Consider the following 22864-nt stretch of genomic DNA (forward strand, 5'->3'; position numbering starts at 1 on the left):
AAGGTATTGGCATCCTAAATCAAGTCCAGCAGATGCCACTGAAGGGGCTGGAGAACATGACCTAGAAGGAGAGTCTGAGAGATCAGGCCTGTTCACCTTGGAGATAAGAGGGCGTGAAAGACCTTTTTGTTGTCTACAACTTTTTGATCAGAGAACACAGAGAAAATGGAGCCAGACTCTTCCTGGAAATGTGTGATAATAGGACAAAAGGCAACAAAACAAGTTGGAACATGGGAAATATTGATGTAACATGAGGAAAAAAATTTACTTTGAAGATAGTTAAATACTCAAACAGGTTGCTTGGAGATTTTGTGGATCCTCCATCCTTGCAGGGGTTCAAGACTTCACTGGGCACAGTCTTCAGGAATTTGATCTAATTAGTCCTGTTTTGAGCCAGGGCCTGGGCTAGATTATACAATTCTATAGTTTTATGATAATTAATTGGATTTTAAATCTGTTCCCACTCTTGGTATCCAGTTACAAGGGGACAAACTGTGAAATTCTTGCAAAGAATAAGGTCTCACGCCATACACAATGTTTTGCTAACAGTGGAGGAGATAAACTCGATGATATAAGAACTGGTTCCTAAAGTGAATAAGATGTGGTGATTACAATTCTAGTGAGGAGAACCAGTCGCTTCTCATCAGGCTGCAACAAATTTTCTAAAGCATCAACAACACTGTCAGCTACTGTCACTGTATTGTAAAAAACAACAGATTCAGTTTGTGAAAAGAAATTTTACTAAAACATTAAAAATAGTGACAAAAAGCCATGTTTCTAACATTATAGAATCTACTCCCTACAAGACAACAGAAGTAAGACTAAATTCTTCTCTTACTATTGCTAAAAGTAAAAGGACATTAGGATTGACTGTGAAGGCCCTCATCTTCCTCTTCCTCATGTTTGTAGTGAACATCAGTGGAAATGACCAGATGACCCTGAGGAAAGAAGAACATGTGAAATTACTTCAAATTTCAAATGGACATATTCAGGGTCAGTAATCTGGGAGCAGATCCCACAGTAACCCCCTCCAGCAGGGGAGGAGATGAGTGACTTTATGCCTCCTGAACTTTATTTAACTTCAGGGTAAGAATGTGCTTTGATTTAAGTTAATATAGCACTCCAAAAGGCTGAGTAGCAACTACCACAGAGACACTCAGGTTGCCTAGAAGCCTACCTAAAGAACAGTCAGAGTAGTGAGGACTCATGCACTCAATGCTCTGAAGCCCTGGGGGGGGTAGCAGAGATGTGGTGTCCACGTGCTGGCATAGCCTAAAGGGCTAGTGGACCCTTTGTAACCTACAGCTTCCAGGGGTGGGGGCTTATTTTTGATCCAAAGCTTGCATTTTATATCTAGTCTGCAGTTAAAGCTTAATATTAGCAACATTTAGATCTATCCAACATGGAAAACACAAAAATGTGCAGGCCTGAAAAAAAAAAAAGCAATATTCTTTAACAAGAAATTTGGCTTCTCACCTGATTAATTTTTATTTTAGGTCCCATCAAGGTAGTGTGGGCCAAGTTAGGAAGAGGGAATTCTTTTCCTAGTTTATCTTCAGAAAGGATAAATAGAAATACATTTGAATACAAAATAAAATACACTTAAGGAGCATCTTTCTCAAGTTGGTTTTCTATTTTGTCCTGCCTGTGGAAACAGATGAAGCACAGAGGGAAATGATAAAGTTAGAGAGCCTGCTCCTAAGCCTCAAGATGCATGCATGCTTCTGTGCTTCCCCAGTCTGGGGCACTCTGTGCTCACAGCTTGACTCCGTCAGGACAAGAATCAAGCATGTCAGCTCTGCTTCCATGCTGCATCCAGTGAAAGTGAAACCCAAGCCCAGTGTTTAGAAGGGAGCCAAGACTTGCTCTGTCCCAGCCCCTGATTCAGGTAACTGAGGGACCAGGACTGAAGTTCAGCACAGAATAGACCTGTCCAGGTGTAGCCAAATGGACAGAAAACCAACCTCCCATAAAACAGTCTTTAAGGCTCTCTTTCATGGTTTCAGTTTTGCTTTCCCACCAAATGTGCTCATTAACTGGCCACAACGCTTACCATTGATTACTGGGACGACTACATTCTGTAAAGTGTAAGACAGAAATTTCTCCACTGGTGATATCTGCTGTGAGGGGGAAAACACATTTGGTGATTATTGCCTGTTGCCTATGAGAGTGAAGCCTGAGGGGGCAGATGGAGGATTAGAACTGGAGTGACGTGTAGAAAGATCAGAACAGAGCTTGGCAGAAAAAAAATCTCAGGTAAAAAAGATCTTTTCTTGCAGCTGAACAAGGTAGAATATATGTGGTGAAGAGGTGCTAGTTTTTCTTGCAATATCTTTTTTTTTTCCTATATGATAAGTATCTGGGTTGAAATTTAACTTTAGGAAAGAAATCTGTTCAAGCCCATTTCAGCTGCCAGCACTCAGTTCTCTGAAGCGAACTGTTCTCTGGTTGGCAAGAACTGCCCTGTCCTAGTGCTCTGTCTTAGGCCACTGTGATTAGTGTCCTACTCCCCTCATCACTTAAAGATGTAGGTTGGACTGAGCTTCTGCAGAGTTGCACTATTTCTCACTCTACAGTGAATGACCTAAGCAGTGACATCATGTTTCTTTTATTCCCTATTTTTAAAATGACTCCCCTTTGTATGATACTTGGTTGAAGTGATCCAAGATAATTCCTGAAATTGAGCTTACGCCTGACTTTGTATTCACTCCAACTGCTACGCCTACTAAATCCAGCTGTGAACTTGGACTAGCTGTCAGAAACAGCTAGGAGAGCTGCTAGGCCAATGCCTACCTTTGTGCTGCTAGATACAGAAGTGGACAAAATCAGCAATAACAGGCAGATATTTTTCTTTGTTTCAATTTATGTTGCATGGTGAAAGCGCCATAAAATTTGAAACCTCTGATGAGAAGGAAAAAAAAAACACTCCAAGAGGTATTTACTCTTACTAGAAAGAAAAATAAAAGCAGAGAATATACTATTTCAAAGCAGAAAGAGCAGTGGCAGATGATATCCCCCAAACAGACCAAGAATTGTCCAGCAACAAGTTGAGATTTATTTCTTTTATCTCTGAAGGGCTCAGCTACCTTTCCTAGGCAGTGAAACCATCAACTTGCCTCAGAGAAGCCAGAAGTGAAGTGCAGCAGGGAGAAATGGAACCTGAGGAAAAGAAGTAAAAGAAGAGGATTCACTAGAAAGGACGAAGGCACAAGTTATGCACACTAATTGAAGATTACTTGGTGGAATTTCATACTGATTTCATGCCGATTCACAAACTTAACTTTGCCAAAGACTCTTTGAATCCCATCAGATGTTAATCAAAACTGGCGCAACTACAAGTGAGTTCTAGGATTGCTGGTATCCTTCTGATACGAATCTCCTCCTAGAGTTACATATAGTCCTGGACTGTGACTGTTAGACTTGGGAAATATTTTTTCTGGAATTGCCTTTTCCTGCAATGGCTGAACTACACATTCCTCAAATGTTCATTATGTTTTAAATAAATTCAAAGCCATTCTTATCCATTATGATTTCCTAATTTTTTTCCACAGATGCCTGTAATGCATCCTCAGATCACTGTAAATATAATCTTGGGGGAAAAACAATATTTTAAAGAACAGAAGAACACGTTTTAGTCAAAAGCTCTAAGTGAGTGGCCCTATTACTTATACTGACAGGGTCTGATCACTCCAAGTCCTCTTTTGTTGTAGAAAAGATTCAGTGACCAAACCTAAGAAAAGGCTGCTCACATTTTTCTTTAATGAAAATGTAATAGGTTAAAAAATACCATGTATATCAGAAAGAAACACTGATGTGAGCTACTTGCTTCTACCCACCTGGTGCATTTAGGGAGAAAGGGGCTGTAAACCCAGGCCAGCTTGGAGTGTGAATAAAATGCATTGTAAGACAGCTGAGAACTCCTGTAACTGCAGGTAATCACAAAACTAGCAATACATAAACAAAATCTAAAAAGCTCAGAGCTTTGCTTCAAACTACAGACACCTTTCTAATCTCATTTGTTTGACAGCATGGCGTGCAGTGTTTGCACTCTGGCAGTTCTGTATCTGATGCTCAGAGATGGCACGGAGTGAACATTCAGAGGATTTTGAATAAACTACTGAACTTCATTCTCCAACATTAGCACAGACCGGAACAGATGCATTTAAGATAACCAATAAATTGTACATTATCATCTGGGAAGGCATTTAACTTACAGAAACAGGTAGTATCATATTGCACAAGAGACATGGTTGTCTCACAATATTATTATATTTCATCTGCAAGATTTAGACCAACCAGTCAAAAGTATCTTAGAGCCCCTGTGGGAAAGCAGGCAAGTGATTTTCTTTTTCTCATGGTGAAACAAGCACTGTCAGGCTGACACAATGAAGTTCTGTTGTGCCCTAATATTGGGATCATTAATGTTGTTTACTGAATTTTCCTTGGTTACCTCTTTAGAAGTACTGAGATAATCAACTTCTGTTTGATTATTGTCAAATTGGCTCTGGTACTCGCTGTCTGCAGGGAAAAAAACAAAACATTCTTCTGCAACTGTATATACACATAGATACTCCCTCAGATACAGACACAAATGCAATTGATTTTGTGATTGGAAACACAATGTCTAAACTTTTGATTTGGTCATCACATGTAGATAGTGAAATAATTTGTGAATTTGCTACTTTCTGCCAGCAATTGAGATTGCATGAGTGAAGTGATAACACCGCCCTGATTGCCTCCTTATCCTCAGGATCATTTAAGTTCTTGCATGGCTGACATAATCAGTTCACTTTCAACTTAATGAAAAGATGTCTGGGGACACACTGAACTATTTTATAACAAAGAAGTTAGGAATACTGAGCATTGGATAATCACATTTTTACACATTACAATTTACTTTTGAATAATCACTTATTCTCCTTCATGGAAAAAAGGGCTTTCATTAAGTAGCACTCTGCACCCACCTTTTAAATTCTACAATATGTGGTGCATGTTTTCTCCCTGTTAAATGCATACTGTTCTGTTGCATATTTGTGGCAGATTAGTATATGCCATTTTATGCTGACCCCTATGACTCTCAAAGGATCTTGAAGATTACTGTGCAATTTGTTCAGCCCCAGCACTGAATGTTACCTTCTAGCTCATGTTACTTACTAGATTCCCTGTAAAGATGCACTGGGTGGTTGAATTTGGCAGAACAGCAAACACTTCTACATAGCTAGTGATCTCTAGGATGCATCTGTCTATATCTAAAATGACCGCAGGTGGTGACGTGGCCGTCAGCTTCAGCAGCACTGGGCACGCTGTTTTGTATCTCAGAGCAATCTGTGGAATTTGAAAGAGAAGAAAAAAACAACCCATCAAGTGCAGAGTTGAGCTTTTATTAAGATACAGTTTCTGTGGGTACATCATAACCAGGTGCTATATTCCAATGCCCTTGTTAATTAACCTATATTAGAAGTACTTCATTTCAACTACACTAACTGAAATGACGAAATCAACAGTGCGTATACTCTGAGTTTCAGGGACCATAAAACAAACGATGAAGGTTTAGACTCATTAATGTTGAACATTTATAGAGAAATAATATAAAGGTTGTTCCTTAAAAAATGTATTTCAAGAGGAGGCGATTAGCACTGCATGTTCAAGAAATGAGGGAAATGAGTGATTCCAATAAAAAGAAAACCCAAACCCTAACAAGAGTTTACAAAAGAGGCAGTTTTCCAAAAGAGCCAGTCATCTTTCGAAAAACAGAGTAACTCCCAGAGGACAAAACTTCATTTTGCAATGCCACAGATGCCAAATTTCATAATTTTATAGTATATGTTGTCATATTAGGGATTTGTAAAACACCTCATGGTATCTTAATTTCTTGCATCACATTTATAAACTACTCATGACTATTACTTCTGATTGTACTTAATCCCTAATAGTCTCAAATCAAGTATCTTTGCACAGAGGACTGTTTCAGAGACTAAGAGCAAATCCAGCACAGAGAAAACCTAAGGTGCGATATAGTTAGGAAGTGTGGTATAGTTAGGAAGACCATAGTGTTATGATGGGTAGATATGTATGTTTGGATCTTGCACTAATCATTAACCAGCTCAGTTTCCTTGTCTCCTCCAATTTTGCAAATGACACAGATAAAATACATAAGAAACATTAGCTCTTTAGATTTCTTTGAAGGAATGTAGAAGTAGTAGTACTCACCTCAGGAATAAAATATTTGAATAAGTTGGTATTTAGGTTAAAAGTAGTAGCAAGCTGTAAACAAATGAAATAAATTCGATCATACTTGAAAATGAGGTTTTCATGGTGAAAAAACATATCCTCCCTACTTTAGCTTTAGATAATACATGTTTTGATTTAGTATTTCCTTGCCCCAGAATAATTCCTAGGGAATCCACAGTGCTGCGTGGAACAGAAAAGAGGCAGATTTCTCATGGACATGCTTCAGAAGCACGTACCAGTGAACAAGCATTATTCTTTGAAAGACCAGATGTGGCAGCCTGCTTACTTCCTACCTTTGGGACTTTCTAAGATGAATCTGGCAAGATTCAAAAATCTCACTTGCCTTTTTGCTGCTAGCAACTGTAATGATATTTGTCAGTGTCATTTGTGTCACCAACTTTTATAAAGATCCTCTTAGCACTGTTCCAGTTAGCAAAACCTTCTATAAACTCTGACTACTAATGCCAGTGTGGAAACAGCATATCTAAGAGAAGTTTTGTATGTTCACCCACAATTGAAAGCTTAGTTTCTTTGTACCTGCTTCTTGCCTTATTTTGCTGCACTGTTAAATCTGAGGGTTTATTCCATCTCTCAGCATAGCCTGTTGCGGGCCTCCATGCAGCACAATGTGGCTTCCATACACTTTTTCCTTTCATGCCCTTTCCTTTCCTATGTGGAATCTATGCAGAGAAAAGCTTTTTTTTCAGTTCTTTCTGCCACTCCTTACAAAACAACTCTGTGATGTTTGTATCTCTCATTCCTTGCCTAGATCTGCCAAGAAGTTCAGACCTAGGTCTACCCTTAGGTGAATCCTTCCTACAAGAGGCAGAAGTGTGACTAAAATCTGTGTGAAATGGCAAAGATAATGTGTTGGTCTCCTTTGCTATCCACGCTGCTATTTGTAATTCTATTACATGTAAATTATACTCACCTCTTCGGAGATGGTAATGTTGAAGGCTCCTGCTCTGTAGTAAGCCAGTGAAGCAGACTTAAGAAAATAACTGGAGATGCCCACATATAGCATGGAATCAACCTCGTTTGGGAGAAAAAATGGAGCTGGTACAAAGGGAGGGTCTGTGTGATTTCCTACTGGATAGACTGTGCCCTGCAAAGAGTCATTATCGAATATTTCTTAATGTAAACATTTGCATCTGTCAAAATGCATTAGCAGTGGTTGAGCAGATAGAAATCTTCCCAATCTGAAGATTGACATTAAAGAAAACCTGAAGCAAGCATATAAGTTTGTGATATGCCCTGAAAATCAGCAAATTCATGCTCTTTTGGAAAAACAGAGGAATCGGAGAAAATCTGGCCCCCATTCTTTCAATGTTTGAATTTGAGCATTCAAGTGAGTACTCTGAACTGCAGCTATGAGACACAAAAATGTTTTCTTTCTCTTGTGGCAAAGACACATTTGTTAATTTAATTCTAAGGGCAACATTTCAAGAAAATCTTCATGCATACCCCAAAAGCACTGGAAGTTGCTTAGGACAAGGACACAAAGGAGTCTTTTATGCCACTTAACTCTTAGCCCTGGTACAGGTGCCAGACCCCCAAGACCTAGTTTGGGTGCCACACAGGTGTGGGAACTTGACTAAGAAAATAATTCTTAAAATATGAGAAGGTATGTGAGCTCAGGCCACGTAAGACAAGAAAAGTAAGAAAAAACAGTAAGTAGTGTAATTACTGCCACTGCAATGGTTAGCAGATGAAAGATTCAGCAGGAAAACTACTGGCAGGGAAAGGTATAAAACCCTAAGAAAAAAGTTGAGAGTTGAAAGATGGCAACCCATAACTACCAAGAATCAGCTGGTTCCAAGGAGTACTGAAGACTAGTAACTTCCTTAACTGATTAGTAACTTACAAAGACTCATCTGGTATCCCAATGGGGTACCAGCATGTTAATGCTTCACCTGTAAGTTCTAGTTAGCAATAGCAGCTGATAAATAATTACTTAGTACTTTCAAGCTATGTATATCCTGCTTGCAGAGTGGTTTTTGTAGGTGGTAAAAGTTCCTTGAACAAAATAACCAAGACAGAGAGTTGCAACCATGGCTCTAGCACATCTTTCTTAACTGAAGACAGTTCTGAGAGCCAGAGGGATGCTCTGAATTACAAAGACTGTTGAAGCTGCTGGAAAAGCTGGGCGTTGCTTAAATATCTCTTGCCAACAAGGGTGAGTAGCAGATAAGAAAGGAACTGCTGTGTGGTGGTCAGGGACTGCCTGTGAGAAGTCTTTTTTTTGGGTGTGACCTGTACATACTCAATCTGCTGAGCCATGACAAAACTAATGCTTTGGATTGCAATCACATTGGTAGTTATCATGGATTATGTATCACTAGTGAAGATAAAATAACAGTGGAAAAGCTGTGTACCTAAAGAACAATTTTATGCTGCTCATAAAGCACCTCTGAAGGGTTTCAACTCTGAAATAATTTAATTCTAAATAATAGCTTTGGTTTATCAACAAATACAGTCACTATATTAAATAAACAATCACATCTGGTTCCTAAGACAGCTCTTGACCAAAATGTCCAAATGTCTTATTGCTTTTCTAAATATTGAAAGAAAATGAAGCAACACAAAAGAGAATCAGAAAAGTCTCAGAAAGCACACTGATATTAAAGACAAATTACCTTCAAATCCAAGTTCATGTGTGAACTGAAGACTGCTGGAGAACTAACTAGGGAATAGTCTATTTGAGTAAAGCCATCAATCTGTCTTACAACTAGAAGAATCACAGACAAAACCAAAACAGCTGTTATTATAAAACCACATCACAAACTGTTTAGTTGTAGAAAAGATGAATCTGAAGAAGAAGAATGGTGGGAGCAGGAAATACTACACCCCTTGTTATAAAAGTAAGAGTGCTCTCTCTGGAAAATCACCAGTTTCTCCTGGTTTAGACCTTATTCCCCTGTCCACAACTTGAATATACTCCCCAGAAATCTATCCTGTGCAGTGAAAGAAGGAGTACCTGGGGCAGCGTCCCCTTTTTTCTTATTATGTGTTTGCATAAGAGAACTAAACTCTCCTATATGATTAGTGAAACACTGGTAAATACTACTAAATACTTTGGAAGATGACATTAGCACCTTTGTACGCATATCAGTGTTGAAGACAAGGGATGTTTGTTCACAACAATAGAGGACACTTTATCAGACAAGATGACTGAAGACTTTTTCTGAAAGGCAATCATAACTACGGTCTGATTGTTACTTTTTATTGGCCTGTGAGGCCTGTCCATACTATATAAAAATCAGATGACTCTAAAGAGAAATGGTGAAATCACACAGAGATTATGAACTCCTCCGTATGACAGCACAACCTGGAGTGCCCTTGAGCCTAATGTGTGCTGCGTAAGAAAATGTTCTTGATGACTGTTATCAGTAATATTTGCTGCTGCTTGGCCATTTTAGGAAAAATTAAAATCTACTTACTCTGCTTCTGAACAGCAGAGCAGATAATAGAAATATTCACAACGCAAAGTGAAGAGTGGGAACAAACTCTCTGACTGAAAGATTACAGGTGACCTGTCATGGACACAGAAGAAATCTAATATACGATGCACACAAGAGATTTCTAGGGTGGACTCTGGAATAGGTTAAGGTACAGAACAATGGCTGGATTTTCCTTCCTTCACTTTTTTTGAACTGTGAACACAGGAATGCTTTGGCATCTAATAAAAAAGGTACAATTTGACCACTATGCAAACTACTTAACAAAAAGTGGTGATCAACAACTCACCATCGTGCCTTCTTAGCTGTGCCTCCATCATTTGGATTTTGTAACTGATTTTTAGGCACAGCTATATGAAAAGAGAGACAAGACAGTAGTGTAAGGGCTGTATTTCAACTCACTTAGCTAGCTAAAACCACCTTCATAAACTTACATTTTTATCCAATTTGCTGTGAATGGGCTTCTCAAGATAACCAGATAGAAAGGTATAGATCCAGCTGGAGGAAAGGAAATGAACACAATGACTTTTTACAGTGGATTGAAATCTTTGAAATATAAAATCTGGCAGTCTGGGAGTTGAAGTGCTTTGTATTAATCAGATACGATGACAGTGATATTGGTAGACTATGCAGTTGACTATTTTTATTCATTTGTGAATCTCAGACAAATGCTAGGAGTTCTCAGTCTCAAAAGAGCTATTTAGAATGCAATCTGCAAGGTAGTGAATGTTTATGTTAATGTGCTGATAAACAATACTCCATTAGCCACATTTTGTCTTTGAGTAAGACAAAAAAACTTCTAGAAAATCAAGCTGACGAGAGCTACAAGCATTGTTTCATAATGTCTTTAAAAAATTTTTATACTGAAATTGTAGGTCAGCTTGTCAAAAGGCATAATCAGGCTAGACCACCTTCATATCTGCAAACCTCCATTTGCAATCTTATTCTCTTTAATATGCTGAAAGGCATGTTTTTCATATACAGTTTGTTTAGCCAGCTCATTTGCAGGCAAAGGCACAAAAAAGTATAGATTGACCACATTTCTCAAACTCAGCAAAGGAGACTGGTTTTGAAACCAGACCTTTAAAAATTTATTTTTAAAGCCCTCAATTATTAGTTGTATCCTCTAACTGGATCCCTAAAGTCAAAATTTGAAAAGTGGCCTTTACGCAATAAACCTTGCTGCTTCCCACTCAGTAATTAGAAAACCTACCTTGATCCTCCATTTAACTTGACTTTCACACTATTAATGTGCAGCTGGCAATCGTGCAGCAACACAGACAAGTGGCCTGTGCTATCCCTTGACACTTTGAAGATAACTTCAATAAACAGTCCTGAGATGTACACAGTCATTCTTCCTTGGTCTTTGCTGTTCAGAGAAAAAAACCAAACTCAGTCAAGGAAACATCTGTTTTAAGAGAACAATTTAAGAAAATATCTGTAAACCAAGTTCAAAATGACCTTTTGCTTTTGTCATCCAAATTGAAGAATGAGTTTTCTAGGGATTAAAACAGATGAGGGACATGCATGGTATTCAAACCCAGATTATACATGAGTTTCCAGGATATGAATTTTTCAGTGTTGTGCAGGTTTTGACAAGTTTACAAAAATGTGACAATTTTACAGCAACACAATACATTCCAGTCCTTCCTGACAGATCATCCTGAAGGCCTCTGGGACTGCAGTAGCAGAAGCCAGTATATAATCCTGTGGTTCTCAACTTCACAATTGTTCCACTTTGCTCTTTTCTGTCAGCATTTTCGGTAACCCTTTAAAATGTATACATTCTTCTGTTCTTTGTCCTACCTCAAATCCATTTATTCTGTCTGCTTTCTGTAAAAATCCCTTCTAAGGCCCCAACAAAAATATCTTTATACTTAAATTCCAGCAAATTTAGGTCCTAGGACTATGGTTAGGAGTTGTAGAAGCTGTAAACCAACCAAGCAGGATCCCGCTGAATGGATTTTAGAACAGCCTTATAAAAAATAATTTACCTTAACAGAACTGGCACTGAAAGCATCTGCCTTCACCCCTTCATCTTGATTACTCAGATTTTATTTCCCCAGACATTAGTACAGTGGCTGCACCACACTACTGAGAAAGAGACCAGCCCAATATTAAGCTCAAACCATGAGTCTCTCAGCTTTCCTCTTTAAGTTTCAGGCTAAGCAAAAATCCTGGGGAAAGAGGTTGTAATCCCAAAAGATTACTCTTAATCCAACCTCAAACCATAGACTTCCAGTCACAGAGTCCCACACCGCTACCATTTTTAATCCCCACTTTTCATTCCATATATGTGTGTTAAGTGCCTACCTGGAGGAAGCACCACTCTTCAGATCCTCATTTTCCAGTCCTTAAGCAAACCCCCATCCCACAAGTTATTAAGAAAAACATTTTCCCAAGGAGGGTTGTGCAGCATTGGCACAAGTTACTTGGAGAGGCTGTGGCATCACCATCCTTGGCTAAACATCGCCTCTAGACAGCTGACCTGGTCTAGTCTGGTGACTGCTCTGCTTTGAGCCGGAAGACGGACAAAATAATTTCCAGAGATCCTTCTAACATAGGTTTATCCATACTTCAGTGATAGGGACAACTGCAAAAGGATCTCATCCCTCCTCCTCCTTTTCAGGGCCACTTGGGAGGTGGGAGAAACCCAGCTGCTTAGGTCCTGTGTTTCTGCATCCTTATATCTGGTTTTCTTTAGGAGGAATCCTGAATCTCTAAGGCAAGTTCTCAGCTCCAGGCCTCTGGGAGCGTAGGGCCTGCCATGAGATTTTACGACTGGCATAGTTCTCTGGAACACAGTGGACAGGAGGGCTACAGTGAGAGCTGGAAATGCAGGGGTAATACTATCACAATTAAAAACATGTGATCGGACCAATCTTACTGACCCTGGAAACAGTCCAGGAGGTGTGGGTTGCCAATGGTCTCCCTTGGAAAGCTCATTTTCAGCTGGTCCCTCTTAGCCTGCTATGCTGAAAGCAACATGTAGAACTAGAGAACCAACGGCATGGAGAATAGGGCTTATTCTGGATTTGTCTAAACCTACAGCCATTCACAGAACATCACATCAAACAAAGCAGCACAGATTTGTTCCTTCTGCCCCTCAAAAAGGCAAGGAAAAAAAAACCTTTACCCCTAAACTCCACCAAAGCTGGCTTTAACCACCTTCCCCACAAGCTGTTCCACTAAACCCTGCATACCTTCTCTCTGCTTCCTTTGCTATCCGTGAATTCTTTGGAGTTTTATACACCTGGGGTCTCTCTAAATTATGCCCAGGTCTTTATCTTTCAGCAAGAGGGAGAGGTGGCTTCATGTTTGGAAACAGTTGATTCACCCTGCTGAACGCAATATTCTTTTCCTCACAATACTGGTATAACAGAAGGAACAACAGACAGGTTGGGGGCACAGTGACAGCAGTTTCCAGCCATGAGTACTGAGGCTGAATGCAGAACTGCATGTCTGTGCGCCTTTGAAATCAGGACATGCTGTGAAACTTGCAGCCTGGCCATTTATCTAGCTTGCAAACAGAGCAACACCTACTGCTGTTACTAGTTACTCTATTAACCCAAACTGCAGAGATTAGCACCTTGCAATCTTTTCTGATATCCCAGAAGTTTTAGCCCTCACCTCCGGCCCCAAGAAAATCTAGACTACTATATCAAAATTCTATAGCAAAAATGCTGAGATAAAAAAGTGGAAAAATCAGTATGCACTCATGTCATTAAAGCTAATCTCATACTGCACACGCTTGTGAAACTACATCAGTTTTCCACAATGACTTGAATTCTGGAGTTTCCTGAGATTCAGAATGTTTGGTGTTGTGGCAGTGCCCTTCCTTTAACAGAAGCACTTTGGAAGACAATATACATGTCTGACACAAAAACCTCTGAGTCTGCCTGTAACTCTTTTTATTTAACAAATTAAGCAATTCAACTGCAATCACCTTCAGAATAGTTCCCTTCTGAGCTGACACACAGCTGCTTACAGTGCTGCCAATATTTAAAGCAATTTTGCTGAACATTTTCTGAAAGGCTGTTGAGGATCTCTGTTGTTTCTGCTTTCACATATTCTACTGACAAAAAAATGAGTTCCTTTGAGCACTGATTGATTTGACTTTGGGAAGAGGTCAAACTTGCAGGGATACAGGTCTAGTGAAAGGGGTGGGTGCTCAAGCACAGCAATGTTGTCATAAACTTAAAAGCTTTCACAGGCAAAGTGCCATGGACTGGCACATTGTCTTGATGTTAACTCACTGTTCACTCTTGCACACTGTCATTTTCCGACTGAAGTTAAGAAAATGACTATATTTGAATGTGTGTCCATTTGTACTGAGTGATGTGGTTGAGTTGAGCCTTGTCTCACTGTGACAGATTAAAACATATTCTACAGTCTTCTCTCTGTCTCTCCCCTCACGCTCTTGCTTTCTGAGCTATAGGGCTAGCCTCTTTTTTTTTTGTGTCAGACCCCATACACTATATCAGCAAACAGATAATTAGCTATAGGGTCAGCATTCCAGTTATGCTGCACAACAAAAGTAACAAATGTGGCCATTGCAAACTCTGTGGTACTGAATATTTATGTAGTATCATGCAATATACAGTCTGGAGAAACTGAGCATGCTAACAGATGTCTGACCTGATACTTTCCAAAGAGACAATCTGTGGGATAGAATATTTAAAAAAAACCAAACCAACAAAACCCTGTGTTAGTTGGCAGGGGATGTTTCCACCTTAAGAATTTTATTCAAACAGATTGTTGTTAAATGATGAAGCATATTTGAACTGAAAAATAATAATTAACAACTAGTTTTCTGAATTTGATCTGCAATCCTTCTCCCAGAACTGTTCCCTGCACCTGCACTGCACTGTACAATACTTACAGCAGCCAAGTGTTCATCCTCCAGTCTGCACTGATTGTAGCAGATGCATGTGCCACTGACAGGCTAATGCCAGTGCCGGGAATAAAGGAAGCAGAGGTTTCTGGGAAATCTACAGCATCAATTCTGATCCTATAAAATACAGAAATGGGGATATTAGACTGTGTGTCAAAAAAGTGAAAAGAAACTCTGAACACTGAAACTCCTTCCACTATAGAAGGCAAAGTCTATGCTTCAGTAAAAATTTCTTAGAAATAACTTATCCTTGCATATTTTAAGAAAGACAGACACGTGTGCCGTTACATTTAGTAACAGCCTTGGAAAAAAAATATTTTGATATCTGCCCAGGTTAAAAAGGAAGTCTGGCCAAAACAAAAACCTCCCCTTAGGAGAGAAGCAAACTCATTAAAGTGCAATGTGCTTGCTAGGGGAAACTAAGTCTGTGTTAAACCCAGATGCTACATCTATAAATAAATCCACGTAGTCTGAATGCTAGCCTTTGCTGAGGAACATCAAAGTTCATCTTTTCCCACTCTCTATTCCCTCCCTTGCCATATTGAAGGGCTCTGGAGAGGATCCATTTTTCTAAACAAAATCTTATTTGAAGATTTCCCTGCGAAAACACATTTCTGATACTCAAGGATATTGTCTTGAAAATGGGTGTGCTGAATTGAGTTGAACATTGTAAAGATATCAGCTCTAATCTTATCAGGTAATGCACATTCCTCATTGTTTCCTGACATCTGGCAGAGATCTCTGAAACAACTGCCTTTAATCTACCTCCCCTGGGGCAGAAGGAACCAGCTACTTTTAGTTAAAATGACCATAATTTTCCAATAACATCTTGGGCAGCAGTAAGGCTGCCTTTAGTAATCCTGTTTGCAGTGACCTAAAATCAGATTACCTACTGGGCAGCTAGCTGATTTCAAGAACTATTGTTGGGAGAATGAATTGGACTTTTGAAGATCATATAATAATTTAGGTTGGAATGGGACCACAGGAGATTTTCTGGTTCAAACCCCCACTCAAAGCTGGGCCAGCTCAGGAGCCCTACCCACTGGAGTCTTGAACACTTCCAAGGATGGGCCCTTGTTCTGGTGCTCCCTAGCCTTTTTCCCTAGCCTCTAATTGGAACTCTTCTTGATGTAACACGTCTGTTGCCATCATTGTTTCACTATTTATCTCCAGGAAGAATCTGGCTCCATATTCTCTATAATCACCATCCAGCAGACAGAAGAAGACATGCAATAAGACACATGCACCTCCACCCCCATAGTCTTTTCTTCCCCAGACTGTCCAAACACAAGTCTCTCAGATGTGCAGGGATTAACTTTGCAAGGATAATATAACACAATGAAGCCTGCCAGAAAGCAGGCTATTAGGAAAGTTTTAGGTATAGATAAAGGTTGCAGAACCTATCCAGCAGAAAGTACATGAATTCTCCCAGACTGATATTTCTTGCTCTCAGTAATTCGTAAAGAAAATGAAGTAAAATGCTACTGAACAGCAGAGCTTGCCTTGATAGTAATTTTAAAAGACCAGACATCTTGTTTTTTCTGTTTACAGCCTATTGGAAGTTGGGATTAAAGGCTGTAGAAAAACATGCTTTTACATTATTCTCTTTATTTGGAGAAATTGTAGGAAACTTTACAAAATTGTTTTTCGACTTCCTGCTCCTCGTACTATAATTTTCCTCAGCAAGAAAGAAGTGTCAAGCCCTACTCAATCAAAATGCTGTTTTAACATTGTAAATCCATCCAAAAAGATTCTGTAAAAGTCATCTTGCTGCCACACAAGCTCAGATATACTGTCCCCCTGCACACATTTTCATCTTATCCCTTTGTTGGCTTTTTTTTTTCATCAAACAGAAACAAATTATTTCCACTTTTACAGGTCCTTCATAGTAGCAAGCTGTTAATAACACCCTCTTTCCCACCCATTTCCCCTGCTGTGTCATAGCCACACTTACACCTGTCTTGTTCCAAACTCTGATACAAACCAAACAGAAATCAGCCAAGGTGCTCCTTCAGAAGCTTACTAAAGCTCATCCATGAGTATGAAAGAAGGAAGCACTTATAAAAATCAAATTAGTGTCTGGAAATTGGGAACAGAGTTAGATGAACCACTAAAATTTTGCACTGAAAAAAAGAAATGGCTGCATAATTATCACTGCGTGGTAATAAGTTCTTTCATCCTGAAACTGTGAAATGTACTTACTTTACTTACCTTGAAATGTCATAGTTGACCTTAGCAATTAAGAATCTCTCCTGCCCACTCCAGCTTGGAAAAGTCTCCTTCAAGACGGCTTCCTTCAGGAGCTCCATGCCAATCTTCCTGCCTATAAAAGAACAGAGAAAAGCACATGCCTAGCAGATTGGATTCAGGCACCCAGAGGTCCAGATAACTGCCAAATAATTTAATCATCACTTTTAATATGGTTCTTGAAACACTCTGATTCTATGATCCTTACCTAGACCTCCTTCCAACTACTAATACACCTATTTACAACTTCTGTTAGGCTCACATACAAATCACTTAACCCAAAATTAAGAACACTTGTTAGGAACATCTTGTCCCTAGGTTGTATTTTGTATTGTAGAACTGCTGTCAGGTTTCTGAAACTGTAATACTTCCTTCACATCACTCACAATATAGACAACCTTGAGAAAGACTTGGTCATCACCTTTACCTGAGCTTGTCTCATACCTGTTGAATGAAAAAGACAGTTAAGAAGTAGCAAGATGACTTCTACCTGTAGTGTTTACTTAAGAAAAAGGTGCAATATATGCACCTGAAGTGCTGGTATACAGAGCTGTCTGGATTGTTGCTTGTGTATAGCAAGATGTTTGAAGTTTAAAGCCAATCCTGTAAAATGTTTTCTTCCCATTTCTCTTCAGAATATGTAAGTTTTGCCACTGCACCTTAAGCCTTACAGCATGCTGCAGATCTCTGATTTATTTGCTTACCTTGCCTCCTTGCTTTAAGGAATCCCTCCTTTCTTCAATGCTTCAGCGTTACTTGTGCGCTGAGAACACACACACAGACCCTATCATTAAATCCCCAATTTTTGTGTCTTCTTTCTTTTTGCTTATCTTTGATGAAAACACTGCTAAATTTTCAATATTGAATGATGTCCTGCTTTCAGATATTTTTAGCATGATTTTGTTTAGCTTTTGGCCTCACAGTTGCTGAATACGAAATGTCTTTTTTTTTTTTTTTCTCCCCCAGACTTCAGTGTATAAAAAAAAGCCAAGAAATGAAATAAATGATAACTCAACTCTGGAATACCTTTTCATAAAATGCATCTGTTATGAAGGAGAAGTAATTTATGATTCCCTGGGAATTCCTGCCTCTAAAGCAAAATACAATCTCTGACTGAAATAACTCTCGTATCTGTCAGTGAAGGCAGCCAGTGATTCCGGGTGGAATTTCTCTTAAGGTTCTTGCAGCAGTCAAGGAGCATGCAGGCAGGATCTATTGCCTTAGCCTTGAAACTGCATATTTAGGGAAAAGCCATGACAGACACCATGCTTTTCAAATACAATAAATACCCTTGGGAGGTGCACTTTTAACGTCTGTTCTAACTACTAAGGCAGAGGTGTGCAAACTCAGTTTGTTCGTTCAACACTTGGAAGTCCATGCTGAATGTCACCAAAACGGCTGGGCTCACACTAAGGAATACCTGACAGAATTCTCATTTCTAAAGGCATGAGAGATCCCTAGGGAGAAATTTCTCCTGTGTTTAATAAAAAGATATGGAGATCAGTTCTGGTTTGAGTGACTGATGTTTGCCCTGCACTTTTCAACTCCTCAAAAGCCTTTAAAACAATGCTTATACAGAGAAATAAGTGGACCTGATCCTTGCTTTCATCTTGAAGGCATTAACCCTGAGCTTCTACTTTTCATCTCACGAGTCCATTGTTTGCCTGTCAGCATGCTCAGTACATAAATGACGATTAATCCTTAGCATGACCCAGCCTTTGTTGAATTTGTGCCTTGTTAACCTTTATTATTAATATTAATTCTGTAAAAAATTGACATTATACTGCATGCCCTCAACACTCATGGAGTAAGACCTAGGTAAGAGACGGTGAAAATTAACATGAATAAAAAGAGTAAGGAAAATATATCGTGGAAATTCTGTTAAGGGGCAGAATTATAGCAGAGAGTTACTAGATTTGTTTGGAAGACTGCTGATGCCGTCTCACACCAAACAGAGGAATGAAAGCAAAGGAGTGCAGCTATGTGCATGTTCTGAAATTGTAAGCTTTTTTCCCAATTATATCTTACTATCTTCAATTAAATATTGCACTTTTGAGCAGGTTTTTGACACTTTAAAAAAAAGGATCAATTACATGAACATCTCATTCTGCTTCTAAGAAAGTTGATCGATATGAAGAATGCAGTAGAAACACTGTTGGATTGCAGGTCAACGCAATCACCTATGAAAGCATAAATTCACCCCTGGGGTGTACAAAAAGGAAGGAAATAAATGAGAGAAGAGACAAAGCGTGTTCCTTGTGTGAAGTGACAAAAGGAATTTATTCTATTTCATTATTTAAGGAGCTTGTCTCTACATTGCACCTTTATTAGGGAGCTATATTCTGTGCACGGAGTATTTATGATCAAATAAATTCTGGCAACATTAGACATACCATAGTCCAGCCCCTTCTGAGTAATCCTCACTTTAAGACCAGGATTAGCCTCAATCCGCAAGGACAGCCAACACAGCAGGAAAGAATACAATGTCATTAGCATCTTCTCACCTTTGTCACAGGGACCTGTTAACGACATTTAGGATGCAAACGGAATCATAAATGATGCATACCATGAGTTGCAAAAATCTGTACCCATCACTTCCCTCACTGAAACTGGGACAAGGGTAGATCATCAAGAGAAGGCTTAGCCAATGATTTTATTGCATGGAGCAGTCAGTGTAGGAGCAGACACAGATTTCTAATTACTTGGACAGCACTTTAAGACGCATTGGCTGTTGGTGAGAATGAGTGCTTTTGCTCCACTCTGTGCTTTCTCCATACCCATGTCTTGCTTGGTTTACCATCTGTCCTACCTCCTGCAGAGTGAACATGACAGAGCAATCCCAGCCAAGGAGGAACAGGTCTGTTCTCCTATAGAAAACCACCCTTTTTGTATACACACCCCTAGGATATACTGGATTTGCGAATCCAAAAGTTTCTCAACTAAATCACCTGGCCTAATAAATAAAAGTAGGTCTCCCTATAAAGCTTGCCTCCCTGTTACACACCAACCTCTGACTTAAACCAAATGCTGATAAATGAGATTGACTGAGTCAGGTCACATAGGAAGTGAATGCAAGGGTAAATTCAAAGCCAATGTGAAAAATACAGGGTGATCACACAAGAATAGAGAACATGTGTCCTGGCATAAGCCTGCAGCATGGTGTCTTTGAGTGCAAAGTGAGACTAGGAGCCACTTTCTGGTGTGACATAAGCACACAATGCAGCTTCACAAAAGCTGTGACAAACTATTTCTTTCTATTACATTTACTAGTACAAAAGTAATGTTTCTTTGTTAAAAAAACCTTGCATTCATCCTAATTTTCAGTACCAATAACAGTCACAGCTCAGTTTCCTAGAAATAATATCTTGAGTCATCTTCAAGTCTTCTCAGGAAGAAGCTGCATTAGGAAATTGTTTATTAGGGATCTCTGCTAACTTCACTCTGGCCTTACTGTTGAGGGGAGTGGCACACCCTTTTCTAACATATCTGACTGTGACCATAGTACATGGTTATGTACAAAATCATGCTAATTGATAAGTAGCAAAAAGGTCTTGCTGCTTTTGTAGGTATTCCACTCTATAAGGTCATTCCTGCATTTCTAATAAGTTCCATATCGTCTTAGACATTTTATTCCATAATCTGCCAGAAAACATGTTAATGCATTTCAAAAAATAAACCAAAGCCAAATCCTCCCCTCCACCAAAACCAACCTCAAACCTACCACTCTTTGGTAGCCTTACTTCTGTGTTGGAATTAATGTTATTAGGTAAGATTCTAAACATTTGCAGATCCAAGATCTACCCACTAGCTTGTAAAATACTGCTTTTCAGTGGATACCTGAACAATAAACCAGACAAAATGCAATATCAACATTGCCCTGATATCAGTTGCCTGAGGAGTCTTTACAGAGTTACCCCCTACATACCATGCAAGAAAAGGTGGTTTCAGGGAAAAAACATGCTGAAAACACATTCCACATTGTGATAAATTTTGAAAATCCCCTTTTTAATTAGTTGTGCTATTTCTAGTTCTTATGCCTTTTCGGTTTTCTCTATATTAAGCCACTCAAAATAAATGATTACTTTAAGGAAGCAACGATATATTATGCAAAACAGCCAGTTAGAGTCTCAATTCCTAAACTTCTTCCAAAAATTGTCCTAGGTGTTCTGGCAAACATGCCACTTTCTATCTTGATTATGAACAGTCATTTAAAAATCAATATAAAATCAGAAAGATACATTTTTTTCTGTCATTAAAGTACACGGATATTTTCTAGATATTTATCTAGCAGGATTGCTAGAAGCATCGATGGAGGTGAGGTACTTTGTTCTCACTGAATTTCATTCCCATTGAGGAACAGACAACAACAATCTGAGTCACTACCATGCTTCGTAGGTAATATTTTCTTATTTGGATCTTAAATGTATGCCAGGTGAGCAGCTGAAGCACAACCAACAACAGAAGTGCCATGGCAGTAAAAGATGGTATCATTTCACATCGCTTTCTCAAATCAACAAGGCTCGTGTTCTGGGTTTCATCAAAGTCCTGTGCTTCTGTCAGATGTTAGGACTGATTGTACAAGGTTAGGCAGATGACTGAGACAGGCAGAGCTAAGGAGACAGAAACTGTCAGTTGCTTGATAATCTAAATCAGAGCTGCCAATTGCATTGTTGATAACAATAGATGGTAGACAAATTGCTGATTTTTATCTTCAGTAACTGAACATGAAATAAGTAATTCTCTTAATTCTTTTGTCTTCTCAGAGATAGTGTATTCAAGAAAGTTAAAGTAGAGGAAAAAGATGAAAAACTCCTTTGTTTCAGTTTGTGTACTTGTCTTACCCTAATAAAGTACTCTACTTACTAGCCTGTAAATACCACATTTGGTCTCTCCTTTGTGAAGAGTCTGCAAAAACTTTCAATAAAATTTGCAGTAAAGATTAGAGGTAAAATCTGCCTGACAACTAAGAAAGTTTCTGATGAAAAAAAAATTTTAAAAAAGTCACTTTAATTGTCTTGTACATGTTTAACATAGCCATAAAAACACACTATCTTAAACTGACCAACCTCTGAAACAGAACAGAACAGCTCTGAAAAAGAATTTTGTCCTTGTCTTGCTTTGGTCCTGCACAAAATTCTCCACTTGCAGCCCACAGAGGAATTTCTTTCACTTGCAAAAATTCAGAAAAGATGCCTCAACAGTTAACAAACACAAGACAAACAATTCTCATAAGAGATAGCAAATACAGTGTCTACCCAACCTGAAGTCCAGAAAGAGCACTTTGGTTTCACAAATACCTCTGCTGTTAACACGGATCTTGGACTGGAGTTTTCAGTTTCTCCCTTGTTCCATTGTTTCTAGTTACTCTGCAGCATGCTCAAGAACAGGTAGGTTTTCTGTCAGCAATGTCTAATCAAAAAGGACTCAATAGCGCCAAGATTTTAACCCCTCCTGCACACCTATATACCATATTGAAAATCACCTTTGAGGGAAAATGAATACAAAATTTATACATTTGATAGCAGAGAGAGATTGGCAGGAATGCTTAAAGAAACCAGGCAATGATACAGACAGGAATTTGCTAAATGACATAGAAGCAGGGGATCATCTCTCTATGACCACCAGAAACACTCATGGAAAAAGAAAAAATCCAGTAAATTCATGGTTTCCTCCATGCAGTGTGGAAAGCCATGCTACCCCCTTCCCATCTCATGAGGAGGCATCTGATCAAGCTCAATGAAATCTTCAGACAGAGTCCATAGGAGGCAATGGCCACCCCTGCCCCCACAGGTTGTATTTGTGAGTAGGTCTGGTGCACACCACTCACCCCCAAACACACTCTTATGGAGGCTTTGTAAAGGAGCTGTGTTAGCACAGCGTTTCCCGAGTGTGAATTGCCTACTGATGCCTTTCATAAAGCCTTTCAAAGCCTTGGAGCAGAGTTGCCAGAGAACTATTAATCTGCGCTAGGCTGGAAAATAAATAACGTAGCTGCAATGCTTACAAAGAATCTGTTAACAACGGATAACTATGT

At 39.1% G+C, this 22864-nt stretch overlaps 1 protein-coding gene across 1 annotated transcript; it reads right to left on the reverse strand.

Annotated features, from left to right (window-relative positions):
- Positions 1-860: 860 nt before the first annotated feature.
- Positions 861-21712, reverse strand: LOC138735355 (bactericidal permeability-increasing protein-like). Its single transcript, XM_069883350.1, has 17 exons — positions 21694-21712; positions 19224-19349; positions 16795-16906; positions 14572-14700; positions 13229-13231; positions 10903-11058; positions 10124-10187; positions 9979-10039; positions 8868-8959; positions 7163-7336; positions 6211-6264; positions 5155-5325; positions 4451-4518; positions 3117-3159; positions 2054-2120; positions 1477-1553; positions 861-938 (listed from the first exon to the last, which is right to left on the reverse strand). The coding sequence occupies exons 1-17, from the start codon at positions 21710-21712 to the stop codon at positions 861-863; spliced, it is 1494 nt and encodes a 497-aa protein (XP_069739451.1).
- Between the last annotated feature and the right edge of the window lie 1152 nt (positions 21713-22864).

This window comes from Phaenicophaeus curvirostris, chromosome 1 (genome assembly GCF_032191515.1).
Source record: "Phaenicophaeus curvirostris isolate KB17595 chromosome 1, BPBGC_Pcur_1.0, whole genome shotgun sequence".
In the NCBI taxonomy this organism is placed as follows: Eukaryota; Metazoa; Chordata; class Aves; order Cuculiformes; family Cuculidae; genus Phaenicophaeus; species Phaenicophaeus curvirostris.

Bases quoted from the DNA above. Each gene is read 5' to 3' on its own strand.
- LOC138735355 (XM_069883350.1), bottom strand. The intron at 6,265-7,162 runs GTGAGTATAATT...ATTTGTTTACAG, and splicing joins ACATTACCATCTCCGAAGAG to CTTGCTACTACTTTTAACCT. The intron at 1,554-2,053 runs GTAAGCGTTGTG...TCCTTTCTGAAG, and splicing joins AGTCGTCCCAGTAATCAATG to ATAAACTAGGAAAAGAATTC.